Source organism: Populus alba, chromosome 14 (genome assembly GCF_005239225.2).
Source record: "Populus alba chromosome 14, ASM523922v2, whole genome shotgun sequence".
Taxonomy (NCBI): Eukaryota; Viridiplantae; Streptophyta; class Magnoliopsida; order Malpighiales; family Salicaceae; genus Populus; species Populus alba.
Window position 1 is genome coordinate 12,275,393 of NC_133297.1, and position 13,744 is coordinate 12,289,136.

Sequence of the window (13,744 nt, forward strand, 5' to 3'; positions counted from 1 at the left end):
AAGAAAAAGTCTAGCGACTCTAACTGCCATGCATAGTGTTTTTCTAGAAAACATCCGAGGGTAGATATGGCCAGTGTTGTAGGCTGTTCCCTTTGGTTTTCTCTCTAACTTCTCTCTCTAGAGATACAAATGACACCTAATTTTTTTTTTTCATTTAGCTTTATTTCTTCTTAACTTTTAATCCTATTCAACCTCACCTCTCATGTAACCTTTTAACTTTATCAAAATTTAACTTGGCCATTTTATTTTCCAAATTTTACTCTCGCCAGGTAAAATTTTTGGCCAGGATTTTATTACAACCACTAAAACCATCGTGATAAATAAAAATTTATGCCAGGTTTACAAAAACAGATGACATGTTGTCTTCTGCTTTTTTCTCAGCATGTAGTCCACCCCATCTTCCATAAAAAATAAAATAAATAAAGGGCTCAAACTTGTTAGCATAGCTTGCCAGGCCTGACAATATCTGATTTTTTTTTCTTTTAAATTTTTTTTTCATGCCTTTTTTATATGTTTTTTTTTTTCAAAATATTTTTTTTTAATTTAGATTTAAATCAATATTCATTCTCTTTTTTATTTTTTTTTATTTAGCCTGTTTTAATTTTTTAGTCATTCTGTATAAATTTAGTTTTAAAGAGATTATTCTAATTTATTTATAATTTTCATTTTATGTTTTGTATAAATAGAAAATATTTATTTTTGGATAATATTTATAATATATGTAACTTTACATAATATTTTTTTTCTTTTATTTTATTTTATCAATTTCATTTGTGTCTATTTCTATTATCGTTTAATTAAATAAAAATTTAATTTTGGTAAATAAAGTCATTAAACATAACAAGTTCAAATGACTATATTGCGAAGTCAAAAATCTATGTATTTTTCTCATTTTTTTTACTATCATTTATTGTTAATGATTTTATTTATTTATTAACACATATAATTCTCAATTTATTTGATTATATGTATACACAAACTTTTTAATTTACACATAAAAATTTTTTTATGTACAAAAACATGTTAAAAAAACTTACACATACATCTTTTTATATAAAAAAAATAAAACTATTTTATGTTGAATACATATAGTCAATTGGATTTGAATCCTTGTAAGCCACGCAAAAAATTAAGATTCTATTTATTTTTATGTTTTTTTAAATAAATAATTTTAGTATTTTTAGATTATTTTAATATATCAATACAAAAATAAATTTTAAAAAAACAAAAAAAATATTATATTTTTATATATTTTTAAATAAAAATACGTTAAAAATATTTATTAAAATACCAAACATTTTTAAAAAAGGGACCAGATATGGTATGCGCGTAAAGGGACATTGGGGAAGGGTTGGGGTACTGTGCCACCACCACCCACCATCCTTACCACGCACCCTTTCTTCTCGCATTAAAAAAACCTTTCTTTTTTTGTTTTTGTTCTCTAATCTCTTTTATAATAAAAAAAAAAAAAAAAACAAGGAGCACAAGAACACGCCACATTCTCCTCTTCTCTAGAGAAGAAGCAAAGAGAAACCAGAGACCCTTTTTATTCATCTTTTCCTTTTTTAGCCAAAAAAATTCAATCTATCCCTGTATATAAAATCTAATTAACTAACTAACTGTTATTAACGATGGGAAAGAAGAGAAAATCCATAGCAACAAGCCTGGAAGAGGTGGATCGGACCATGTACGCTTCGTTTTGCAGTGCTGCAAACTCTCTGTCTCAGCTTTACACACAGTCTATGAACCACCAAAAACTCTCTTTCCAAGCCGGTGAACGTCATGGTCTTGTAAGATTCCCTCTTTATCTCTTTGATTTATTGAATATCTGTTTGTATATGCGCTTGTTTTGTGGGTATATGCGCTTGTTTTTGGTGGGGTTGTTTTCCTTTATGGAAAATTTATTGTTTTTGATCAATCAAGCTCGTACCTTTTTCATTTCCTTTTATTGGTTCACTGATATTTTTTTTATTGTTAGTCTAGTTTAGGGGTTACCCCTTTCGATTTTTTGGTGTAAACTTACATGGGTGGTTTGATTCTGGTTGATTTGCGAAGTTTATGGCTGGATGGATACATTTTGTGGTTTTGTTAATGGATTAACATTGGAGTTACTGTCTGTTAATTTAGTTTATTTTTTGTTAATTGGCGTTTTTAATTATCATTGCAGTTGAATGTAGCACTTTGCTTTTCACTTTTTTCTGAGTGGCTTGCGCTTTGAATGGCTATAATAGATTGGCGTTATAATTGACTGTCGAGGAGGTAGATTTGTTAAAGCATCAATTTTTTAAACATTCCCATTTAAGGAAGCAAGCGGGATTTGAGTATTTGGATACCTTGTGCGATGGAGAAACAATAGAATCTTGGCTGGTTTGCCTTGGAAAGGAAGGTTTCAGTTTTTAAGGGACTTCGCTTTTAAATTGGAGTTGTTGGAGTGCTTTTTCTCTTGGATTATGAATTGCTTATATGTGCTAATGGCCGTGTAATACTTGTAAATGGAAGAGTTTTGTCGTGAACCTAGAAACAAGCTCGTAAAATCCTGATAGTTTCAATTTGTAAACAGTAATCTAGTTGATTGGTGGTGTAGAAGGTCACCTTTGTTTGCAAGTGGTTGTATCAAGTGATACATTGATGTTGACAGACAGTTGCTTTGCAGGAATAACAGTTTTGAATTTGATTTATGTGAGTGAGAGACATGAAATGGTGGCTCAGTACTTTAACAAGACAAAATAGATAGTTCTTATGGAATGTGTTTTCCAATTAATTAAGGGGATGAGACAGTTAGAAATCCAGGATAAGGACTAGAAAGAAAAGCATATTCCTATAAAAGCCAGCATAAGGATTAGAAAGAAAAGCATATTCCTATAATTTTGGATCAATGGGTTTCAAAAAGATAGACTTTTCAGTACTCTGAAAGTTAAAATGAAAGTAAGTCTAGTTGGGATTGAACTGGTCTGTCTTGGGAAGATTGGAGAAGCTGAAAATGTAGTTCTTATTGATTGGCTCTGGCCCGAAGATTGAACATGTTTTCACAGTCTTGGATGATAGCTATTCATTGATTATTTGATAAACAAAAAGTTTATGGAAGAGCTTGAAGAGAAAATGTGGACTATAATTTCTGTGGGGGTGAAGCTAAATGGTGGCATAAAATAAAGGTATCAAAGAAATATAAATATTTGAAATTCAAACAAATCTTTGTCATGGTTTTCATTTTGTACTTTGCCTTTTTACACATGCTTTTAAAGTGCAACCTTTCTACTTTTCATATAGAAGTTTAAAATCATTTTTCCTATAGCATAATCATGAGGCTGGCTACTTCTAAGTTCAGGGAATGGGATCGCCTTCTTCAATTTGGTTAAGCACCTGCTTGTTAGAGCAGTATAATATATTAATCAGTAAAACCAGTAAAAATGGTCCTTCTCTGCATGTATCACTGGGTATGCATTCTGTGGAGATTCTAGTGAGATGTTAAGACCGCAAACTTTTTTCTCACATTAACCATACACCTCCATTTATCATTGCATTCTCCAGTGTCTAGGCCTTTTCCCCATTTCTCATGCATCTTAAGTTGTGGAGCATGAGCTCTTAAATAAATTTCTGTTAGTTTTGTTTGTATGACTCACTAAATACAGATATGATTTTGGCATACATAGGGCGTTTACTAAGAATACTGACTGTGAACAAGCTTTGAAGTAGTCCTGAGCCGGGTATTCCTTATCTAAGAGTGGTTACGGAGCTTAGTGGTGGTTTTGGTTCAGAACTAAAACGTTTTGCTGTGTTTGAGATTATATCAGAGTGTTTCATGTTAAAAATTACAGATGAAAATGACTGGTTATGAAAATGATTTGTAGGGCAATTGTTTGGTCAGTTTTGGTTTTGCATTTAAATTGGTTTTGTTCTTTTCAACTTTAAGATAGATAGTCTATTCAGTTCAGTATGAAATTTCACAAAATAAATGCAGTTAACATCAAGAACAATGGACTTCTCTTCCAAAACAGCCTGCTGCTCTTTTCCACCTGCAGAGTAAAAGAGACAATGGGACAGCGCCACGAGAAACTCTAAGAATAAAAGATTTGTATGCCATTCCCGATACCTGCTCAAAACACACCCAGTTACTCCCGATACAATTTTTCTTTCATTAGAACCTACAGAATAACTCACAACACGTGATCTTGACCTTGCTCTTGTTCTTTTGATGCTTTTAGCTTCCAAATTGGAAGATTATCTCTTGTTGAATGCCATATAAGCTGTCACATCACATATATCCTCTCAACCAGACTTATCTACTGACCTTGATTGATTTCTTTCAAGCTTAGTTATCTTGTTGAATTTGCTTATTTAGCCTGGTCATATTGTTTTCAGGAAAAACTTTATCAATGGATTTGGAGACAACAAGAGGGAGGATCTCGGGTGACAACATTCGATATAATCAATTACATTCAGGTTCGTGTCAATTATTCTTCTTGCCTGATCTATTTCAATCTACTGTCTCTGTGTGTGTAATGACATACAACACGTACCATATGCTTGCTTCTTGTGTTTGTGCAAATGTATTGATACTTCCTTAGCCATGAAACCATGGTTGGATATATGAAATATCTGTGTAAAGTCAAATTGATACTCTTCTTGGAATTAATTTTTCATTATGATACTGAGAACATCTTCATAAATAAAAGGGAAATCTTATCTTGTGGTACATTAAGATGAACATTATTGTCAAGTGTCCAAAATATTTCTTATAACTGCCTTTCATTTTTTCTTTGCCTTATTAGACATTAACCATGTTCTAGCCACCTGAACACTGTAGATCCTTTTTATTTGGGCATTGTTTGCTAACACAACATAAAAGAGAACTTGATGAACTTGATTGTCAATTAAATAGTAATCTCATGCCAGTCACCTGAACATGTAAAACCTTATTTGAGCACTGGTGTAACAGAGATATTTCTCTACACAGAGCTATCAGATAAATATCGATGCGTGCCTGTTAGGCTTGGCTTAATTTTCTTTTCCTTATTCCTTTTCTTTTGGTTTTGCTGGTTTTATCTTCTTTTGCTCTATTCACATGTATGTATGTGCGCGTGCACATGTTATGAGTCACTAAGACAGTTATATGTTAGATATGTAACCAATCCATGTATATTGTTCAGCCGAGATCTGAAATGAAGTGGATTTTGCTCATGTGTGTTGATAATAACTTGATTGTATCTAAAATTGAGTAATGCTGTGGTCATGATGCAGAATGAATTGGACTATTGTGGAGAAGAACCATCAATGCCTCCTAGAACACCACACCAACATCAGAATTCCCAACCTATTCCATTCACAAATTCCACCTTTCTGGTTTCTTCGGGCTCGTCTGGCCTGCCAGCTACTGGTCAGGGCACCACCCGCTCTGAACACTGTGATCAACAATCTAAGAATGCAGTTTTCTCAAATGCTTTGTCAAGCCCTGTTCGCAGGAGTCTCCAGAACTATCACATTGCTCAGGTAGGCTACTGTCCACCTGGTGGTTCACTGTCAGGAAATGGGACCCGCGCCAATGAGCCCAACTTTCTTCAGAACCATAATAGGGATCCTAATCTTCCCAGTTCCAATGATTCCTCCATGGACATCTAAGATAGCAGGTCTCGCAAGCTTCTTTCCATGCCTTGGTTAAAGGATCTGGATGGCTGTTGCAGTTGTGTTGCTGTTTTGGTTGTTCCTGATCTTCTCAGGAAGAAAGCACATGGAATGGTTAGTCCATACAAGAATAATCACTTTATGCTGTTAACTTGTGAAGCGTGTGAAGAAGAAAGGCTCAGTGGGTGAGTTCTCATGGAGCAGAATGCTAATGTGATGAGCACCATAACCTATCATTTTATCCTTTTCGTTTTCCTTTTAAAATGGTAAATTTGGTTTTATGCTATATGTAAAGTGCTTTGTTGAATTGATTATACTACTTACAAATTAATTTGTATTAGCTGTTGCATTGCCCTCTGTTATTTTGTTTTTCATGTTTTTCAGGTTTATTAGGATGTGTTTGATAATGATCATTTCAGAAAGGTGTAGTATGAGCTCTCCATGGTTTTACTTTCAGTACGTGATATCCTGTTGAAGCTTGAACTAAAATGCTAATAAGAAGATAGTCTGAAGCATTGATGCCATCAAGGAGTTCTGTAAGAAAAGGGGGGAGAAAGTTATGGACCATTTGGTTTTGGCTATGCTAGATTGCTTCTAGTAGCTGAAATCAAAGAAGGTAGCTGCTTTAAAAAGTCTTTAAATCATATTAACTAGCGTTGAGTGTGAATCTCTGTTGGCATCAACTCGTTTCGAACTGCAAGTTTGTTTATTTTTATTTTTTTCGTTTCACGAGCTCTATCACTCTAGAACTATCATCAATTATAATTATCAACGTAATTAAACAATTTGGGGCGAACCACCTTAATTTTGATTTTTTTTCAATTCGAAGTTTTTTTTTCCCTTTCAAGCCTTTATTTTTTAAAATTAGGTACTTTTGCTTCCCATTTAATTAACCTCAATATTTTTATTTTGTTTTTATATTGGTTCATTTTATTTCTAATTTAATAATTGTAGTGTTGTTTTGTAAAAATAATATTGATAAATCATGAAATAGTGTTTGAAATCATAAACATGTAAGATAGGAAAAATATTAAAAAAATAATAAAAATACAACAAAAAAAATATAATTTATAGAGGGTTATGTTTTTTTTCATTTCCTTTATTTTTTTTAAACTTATTTTTTTTTTTTTCAATTTATTCATTGTACATTAAGTTGATTTAATGCTTTATTTTAGTTAGTTTTACACGAGGCTATTACAATGTTAATAATAAGTTTTGACTTTAAATTTATACTCGATTTGATAAAATAAAATTTTATTTTATTGATTCAAATAAATTAAAATTTTCATGACACAATGTCAAACTGAAACAAATATTTTATCTTTTTATTTTAAAAAATAAAAACTTTATTTTAATTCCTACTCAAGTTTTGATTATAATTAACAAATTTATTATTATTTATTAATATATATATATATATATATAATTATCAATTTATTTTATTAAATATACCTATAAACTTTTTAGCTTGCAGTAAAATTCTTCTCGATGGTAAAAAATAATTAACAATACCAATGTTTTTTTTTTTTTTTTTGTTGAAAAAAAAAAAAGTTTATCCCACAACATGTCATGGAGAATCAAACTAAGAAGAAGTAAAATCAACTAGTCCTCATTATTCGTTAGATTATGGCATGCCCCATCATCGCCCATTGTTTCATGCAGGTTTTTCCACATCGATAATCTCTCAGCTTTTTCTTAATAAATAATTGTATCGCCTGAACATTTTTTTAACCTTTGAAAAAAAATTAACCCTGCAGGTATCTTCTTCTGCTACTAGAACTCGTTGATGCTTGTTTGGCAAGTCCCCAAAGTACATAGTTCAAGCTGCAATAATACCTCGAGTTGTATTTTGTACCCACCACTCAGAAACATACAAATAACGTAGCAGAAGAAGATATGAACCTTCTGATTGCTGCCAGAGCAGCTTAGCTGCTGCTTGAGCAGAAGCGTCAGGCGCCATTATTTGTAATCTTATACCAGACAATGATCATGGGGTCCAAAGCCATTCCAATCCCACATGCTCAAGCCTCTCCTTGCATTGTCTTGACAAGAAATGAAGATGTAGATTAGCTACCGTCATCACTCGCTCTCATAATCAGTTCCTACGTTAAGGAATCCCACTCAACTCGTTAACCTTGCTTTAGAAAATGATTGATGCTTCTGTTTCCTCGATCTGGTTTTTTCTCTGCAATTCCTGGACTCCTCGGCCGAAGATAAAGGTGTTGCTGGTTACATGACCCACAACTCGTCTTTTTTCGCCAAAAGCACGTCCACAAATCACTTTAAGAGACTTCAAGTTGATCTAGAATTCGAGAAGACAGATGAAGAGAAATATGCTATACAACTTTTTGACCACTCCATCAATCATTGATCCAACAAGATTGGCTCTTAACAATTATCACAACCACCATTGCATCTCCAAAGGTGCGTTAACAAAGGCGTGAGTCCATGCTTAACAGTTTATTGTAGGGTTTGCGTTGCAATCAGTATGCTAGCTAGTACTGTAGCATTATGCTTTTGAGTGCATAGTTGACGAACACGCGTTTCCTATAGAGTTTATCATATTCCAACTTTAGGCGCTAATCACATCCAATATTATCTAAATTATGAAATCTAAATCTGATACCCGGACCCAGATCTATATACAGAATTGATAAAGCTGGTTTTAGGGCATTTCTTTTATGTATAGACAAGGGAGAAATCTTTTGACAGCAGAAAGAAAGGTATCTGGTTAAATACCTAGAATGCTAGGTTATGGATGTTTTGACCTCGAAGAATAGAACCTACAAAAAGAAAACCATGGCCACAGACACAGTCACGCAAGAAAGTGGAATAAGTAGGTAACAAGAGGCTAAATTAAAGAATTTCTCGGTGAAGATTATCGAAAAACTTCAAGGCCACAAGTTTATTCTTAGAAGAACTTATAATTGATTGATCCTTTTTTTACAGCGGGAATCCCACATGAAGGATAGAACGTAGATAATTCCATGTTCGACTAATCTGATTCAACCTAGCATATGTTCATAATTTGCCCATCTTGCGTTGCCCCAGCTGCTTTATCAAGCAAACATGTATCCACTTCAAAAAGACTGGATACAGTACTGTCCCCAACATGAGAATGAAAAACCAGCAAAATTATTGTAGAAACATGTCACCAAACAGTACTCCTCCTCTCGATAGTGGAGTGGAATCTAGATATGGCCAAAGCTTCATTGCCCTTGTGAGAACTTTACCACGGGCTTCATTTACTGCCTCGTTTTCTCTCTGACCCTTTCCTTTCAACAGGACAGTCGCGTTTGGCTTTCACAGGAATCCAGCATTTCTTTGGAAGTTACAAGTTACCTTCTGATAAAGGTGGTGGTCCTCTTCCATGCATTAATTAAAGCAACAATGTTTTTTATTTATTTATTTATGTGGATGTCCGGATTAACTTTTTCATACTATGATTAATCTCACGGCTTACTGAACATCCTGCAAACCCAGTGAATATATAAGGTACCGCGAGGGACATGTACAGTGAGGTTTGAACCCAAGATACAGAAAAACTGTACTACTTTCAGCACAACCCATTGACCCTTTATTATTTCTTGTAACAATGAACTCGAGATCAACCTTTTCGGGTGCAGCCGTGTCCATCAAATTTATAAATCCTTGAAAAATATATTGTGATCAATTTACTTTCAGTACTCGTTGCTATAAATGCTAGTACCTGGACTGCCATGTTCGCAATGGTTTTCTTTTGTACTGTTTTGATTGGGTAGGCAAAACATGTTAAATCGCCATTAATGTCTCCTGTAAGTACCAGATCACGGTCCAGCTACTTCATTTCTTTTACGAAAAGTAAATTAATGAAGATGTCTATTTCTTAGATTTTTTTCATCTACTGTATATCATACATATTATATCTATGTTATTTGATTTTAATGGGTGGTATCAGATTTATAATACCCTGAGAATTTAATAGAAGATGCCATTATTATCCTTTTATGAATAATGACAAGCGACAGCGGTTGAGGGGCAATAATTAATTACGATGTTTCACACAAATTGGTAAATATATATGTATGAATAAAACAATAATAATAAATAAAATAATATAATTAATTAGGTTTTTTACTATACTTTTTATTATTATTAACTAAAGGTATTGTAATTATGGTGAATATATTAGTAATTACATAATAATTTTGAGAATAAAAAGAAAACAAAACTCTAGAACAACTTATATTCTATTTTGTCGGACATTAAAACCTATAGAGAGGGCTAGAGAAAGATCAAGGATGATATTTAATCCACGATCAAAATCTTTATTATTATTTTTTATCAATTTAAGGTGTATGTTTTCTATGATAGAGTTTTAGATTGATAGAAAGTCATTGAAAGTTATTTTACATGTTTTTGATAGAATAATTTGAAATAATAATGAAAAAAAATTGAAAAAAAAAGAAGATGAGGAGTTGGTAACTTCAAGTCACCGAAATTTGGTTTTTCGATGAGCATTATGGTCAAAATTTGGTATCTAGTTATATTATGATGTGAGTTCTTCGATTTGATAGGTCATTTACATAAATTGTAGTTATGGTTGAGAGTTATAGTCATTGAAAGCAGTTACTTGAATATATAATTTATAAATTTATAAAAATAAAAATATTTTTAAGCTCACTCTCGATTAATTAAAAAGTGTAATTCACTCTAAATACTTATGGCCCAAAATTTATTGTTTTTGTTTAATATGTTACCAAAGAGTTATAAGTGTGTTTTTAATATTTTCTAAGAATTTTTATGAATCTATAAAAAAATATTTTAAGCATTTCAATATACTAAAATTAATTTACTTTTATGTAGAATTTTAATACGTTGAAAGACGTTTCATAAAGAACTTGATTTTTATATGAATTAATTTATTTACTTGATAAGCATTTTTCTAAAAATAGATGAAGTTAATAATTTTTGACACCTCCACTTTAATTATTACTTAAAATACTTATTTTCTTTAATTAAAAATGCTATTTATCCTTTTGTGACCTGATTCTATAATGTTATTATTTTTGGATCATAATTGGCATATGTTTTACATAATTATTTTTGGTATTTAATTATTAAAAATATATATTTTCTATGTAAGAAAGGGGGATGTAATAGCATGGTTCTAGTGTTGGATAGTTTTTTGTGAGAATTTTATGGTCATTTAAGCTAATGATATATTTAAGTTTTGATTAAATTAGAAATTAGTCATGTGTTACATTGGATGTTAGTGAGCATATAATTTATTGTGATTGCTATTGTTAGGTTGTTAATAGAGCTTGGTTGTTTCTAAGGCTAATATTGGATTTGCATATCATGTAAATAATTATTCATCTATTTGGTTAGTTATTTTGAGTTAGAAAAATATATTTATGTATTAAATGAGTTTCTCTTATTAAAACATTTATTGTTTTGTAAATTAGGTGAATTAGACACTATAAATGATTTGTAAATAATGTTAAATGTTTTTGTCAAAGTATGTTTATAATTGCAAAATTATTTGAATGTGTTTTGTTTTTGTGAATTCATTGGTGAATTCAATATGAATATGAATTTGATTGAATATGTTTTGGATCTAGCCTTTAAATGCTATACACTAGCATCTATAAATATGTCTATTTAGAATTTGATGCTTAGTTATAAAGCAAAATATAAATCATTTTTATTTTATAAAGTAATCGGTTTTTCTGACTTTGAATATAAATGTGCAATTAATGATTGTGTTCAAATGATTGGTTTAAAATATTTAAGTTTGTGAATGATATATATAAGTCTTTTAAGTTTTGACATATTGAAATTGATATGATAAAAGAATTGATTGTGAATTATATATATTAATAAGTGTTGACATACTTGATCCGGTTTAAAAAAAAAGAATTATTATTTATTGAGTGTGCAGCATTTACTCTTTATTTATTTATTTATTCAGAAGGTTTGGAGGAGGTTTAAAATGTCCAAATGGTTGCTTCAAAAGTTTATAATTGATTCTTAAACTGTAATATTTCAATAACTAAATCAATTTATGTTCGTAGACTTGGAGTACATTTGGTTTTATTTAACTTTGAAGTTAAGTTATTTGACTAGATCAATAATATTAAACTTTCAAGTAGCTTGTTATGCAGATCTAACTAGTAAGAAAAGGGATAAACTGAAAAGAGGAAGATTTCCAAGCCAAATAATAAAAGAAAAGGACAGATGTTAATAAAATTGTAGAAGAGGGATCGTGTTTATATATGGATATGCAGCATTACCAAATTCGATCGGAAATCAATGATCCCATCGCCTACTTGGCTTGGATTGATGTCAAAGATCGGAAATACTAACACTTTAAGGTGCAAGCTGAGCAGGTCTCGTCTGTCAGTCATTCTGATTATTATTCTTTTCTCATGTCTGCTTCTGCTCCGAAGTGGGACAAATCGGTCGAGGAACAAGTTGATGTAGGAGTTCGACTGCATAACGTTAGTTTCGAAAAGAGTTTTGGACCAGCTCAAATTCACAAATTCAGACAATTTATTATAGTCGACTAGTTTTTAATTTAAGAACAAAAAAAAAAAAAAAAACACAATTTACTACTTCTGGTCCGTTTAGATTCGACAGGGTCCCATGCTATTTCTTATGAACTCGGGAAGTGAATTGTTCTTCAAGAAACTTGAACGTGTAAAGTTGGAAATAAAAGGTCTGGAAAGATCATCATCACCCAAATTGAAGTAATCATTCTTGATGTCATGCTAGAAATATTTTCTATTTTCTGTAACAAATCAAGAATAAAGTTTTTTTCTGTAACAAATCAATGATCAGCTTAACGAATTTCATTAAAAAAAAAAAAATAACTTTTTATGGCCGATGATTTTTAAGTATAAAATAATGATATACATTAAGAAAAAACTTATGCGCGTTGAATTAATGGTTTTATTGTAAGATTATAATCTAATATTTCATGTGTGTCCTTAGTATTTTCTTAAAGTTTAACACTATTTTTTTAAAATGAGATTTACTCATACACCGTGATTTTTTTTTTCTGGTAACATGTCTCATAATATTTCTTGTAATCTATGTAAAAAAAATAAAAGAGAAGAAAAGTAAGAAGTCATCCATGATTTCAAGGGGGCGATTGAAATTCTGTCTAGAAATTTTTTATATTTTTTTTTGTTTTTTATTTTTTGTTATTATAAAATGTTATTATTTTAATATAACTTAAATAAAAAATAATTTGAAAAGCTGCTACCGCTCTATATTACCCCGAAATTTAGCTGAATCATTCATTGGCAGCAGCGACTTTTCTCGTCTGATGGCTCTCAATGCCTATCCTGAGATCATCTTCCTAGCGTCACTGAAGCATTCACTGTGGGTCCTCATCGACTTGTCGTCGTACGGTGAATTTGGCAGCATGACAGCTTTTACAGTATTGTTTTAGTTTTAGTTTTTTAAAATATTTTTTATTTTAAAATATATTAAAATAATATTTTTTATTTTAAAAAATTAATTTTAAAATCAACAAATCAAAACTATTCAAAATAAAAAAAATTAATTTTAATAAAAATATTTAATTTTTTAAAGACTTGACCCCCATTTCCAAACAACATGTTAAAAATTATATTATAAATTATAATTTTTTAAAACTCAAGTTTTTATCATAATTTAAAATAAAAAATAAGTTTAAATAGAAAGAATTAAATAACTATAATCAGCCCAAAAAAAAACTAGATCACAGTGCCGAGGAAAGCCCTGGCCGTACAGGGCAACTCCGATAACAAACATGAATTGCGTTCGAAACAACTCCTCTAAGCATAAAAATCCCACAGTCCCTTCTGCTCACTGTCGATTTCCCAGTGATCATTGATCAGTCACATGGAATTCTTCTGCTCCTTAATTTGTGTCAAGTTAATTTGAGCCGTCCCAATTACTCATGATTTTATTTTTTTGGCTTTTTTCTTAATCAAGTGGCCCGACTTATTGTCTGAGTTAATTTGCATCTGTTTCATTCCTTTTTTTTTTTTTTTTTTATGTGAAATCAGATTTGATTTTTTTTCATTAACAAAACATTGTAGTTGATCAAGACTTAATTAAAACTTGTGCAAGATGAAGTTTAATTTTTAATTTT

At 31.0% G+C, this 13,744-nt stretch overlaps 1 protein-coding gene across 1 annotated transcript; it reads left to right on the forward strand.

The window, feature by feature from the left end:
- Nucleotides 1-1,431: 1,431 nt before the first annotated feature.
- On the forward strand, nucleotides 1,432-5,976 carry LOC118039794 (uncharacterized). The gene is made up of 3 exons (XM_035046932.2): nucleotides 1,432-1,790; nucleotides 4,360-4,440; nucleotides 5,239-5,976. The coding sequence occupies exons 1-3, from the start codon at nucleotides 1,632-1,634 to the stop codon at nucleotides 5,614-5,616; spliced, it is 618 nt and encodes a 205-aa protein (XP_034902823.1). The 5' UTR covers nucleotides 1,432-1,631; the 3' UTR covers nucleotides 5,617-5,976.
- Nucleotides 5,977-13,744: the final 7,768 nt, after the last annotated feature.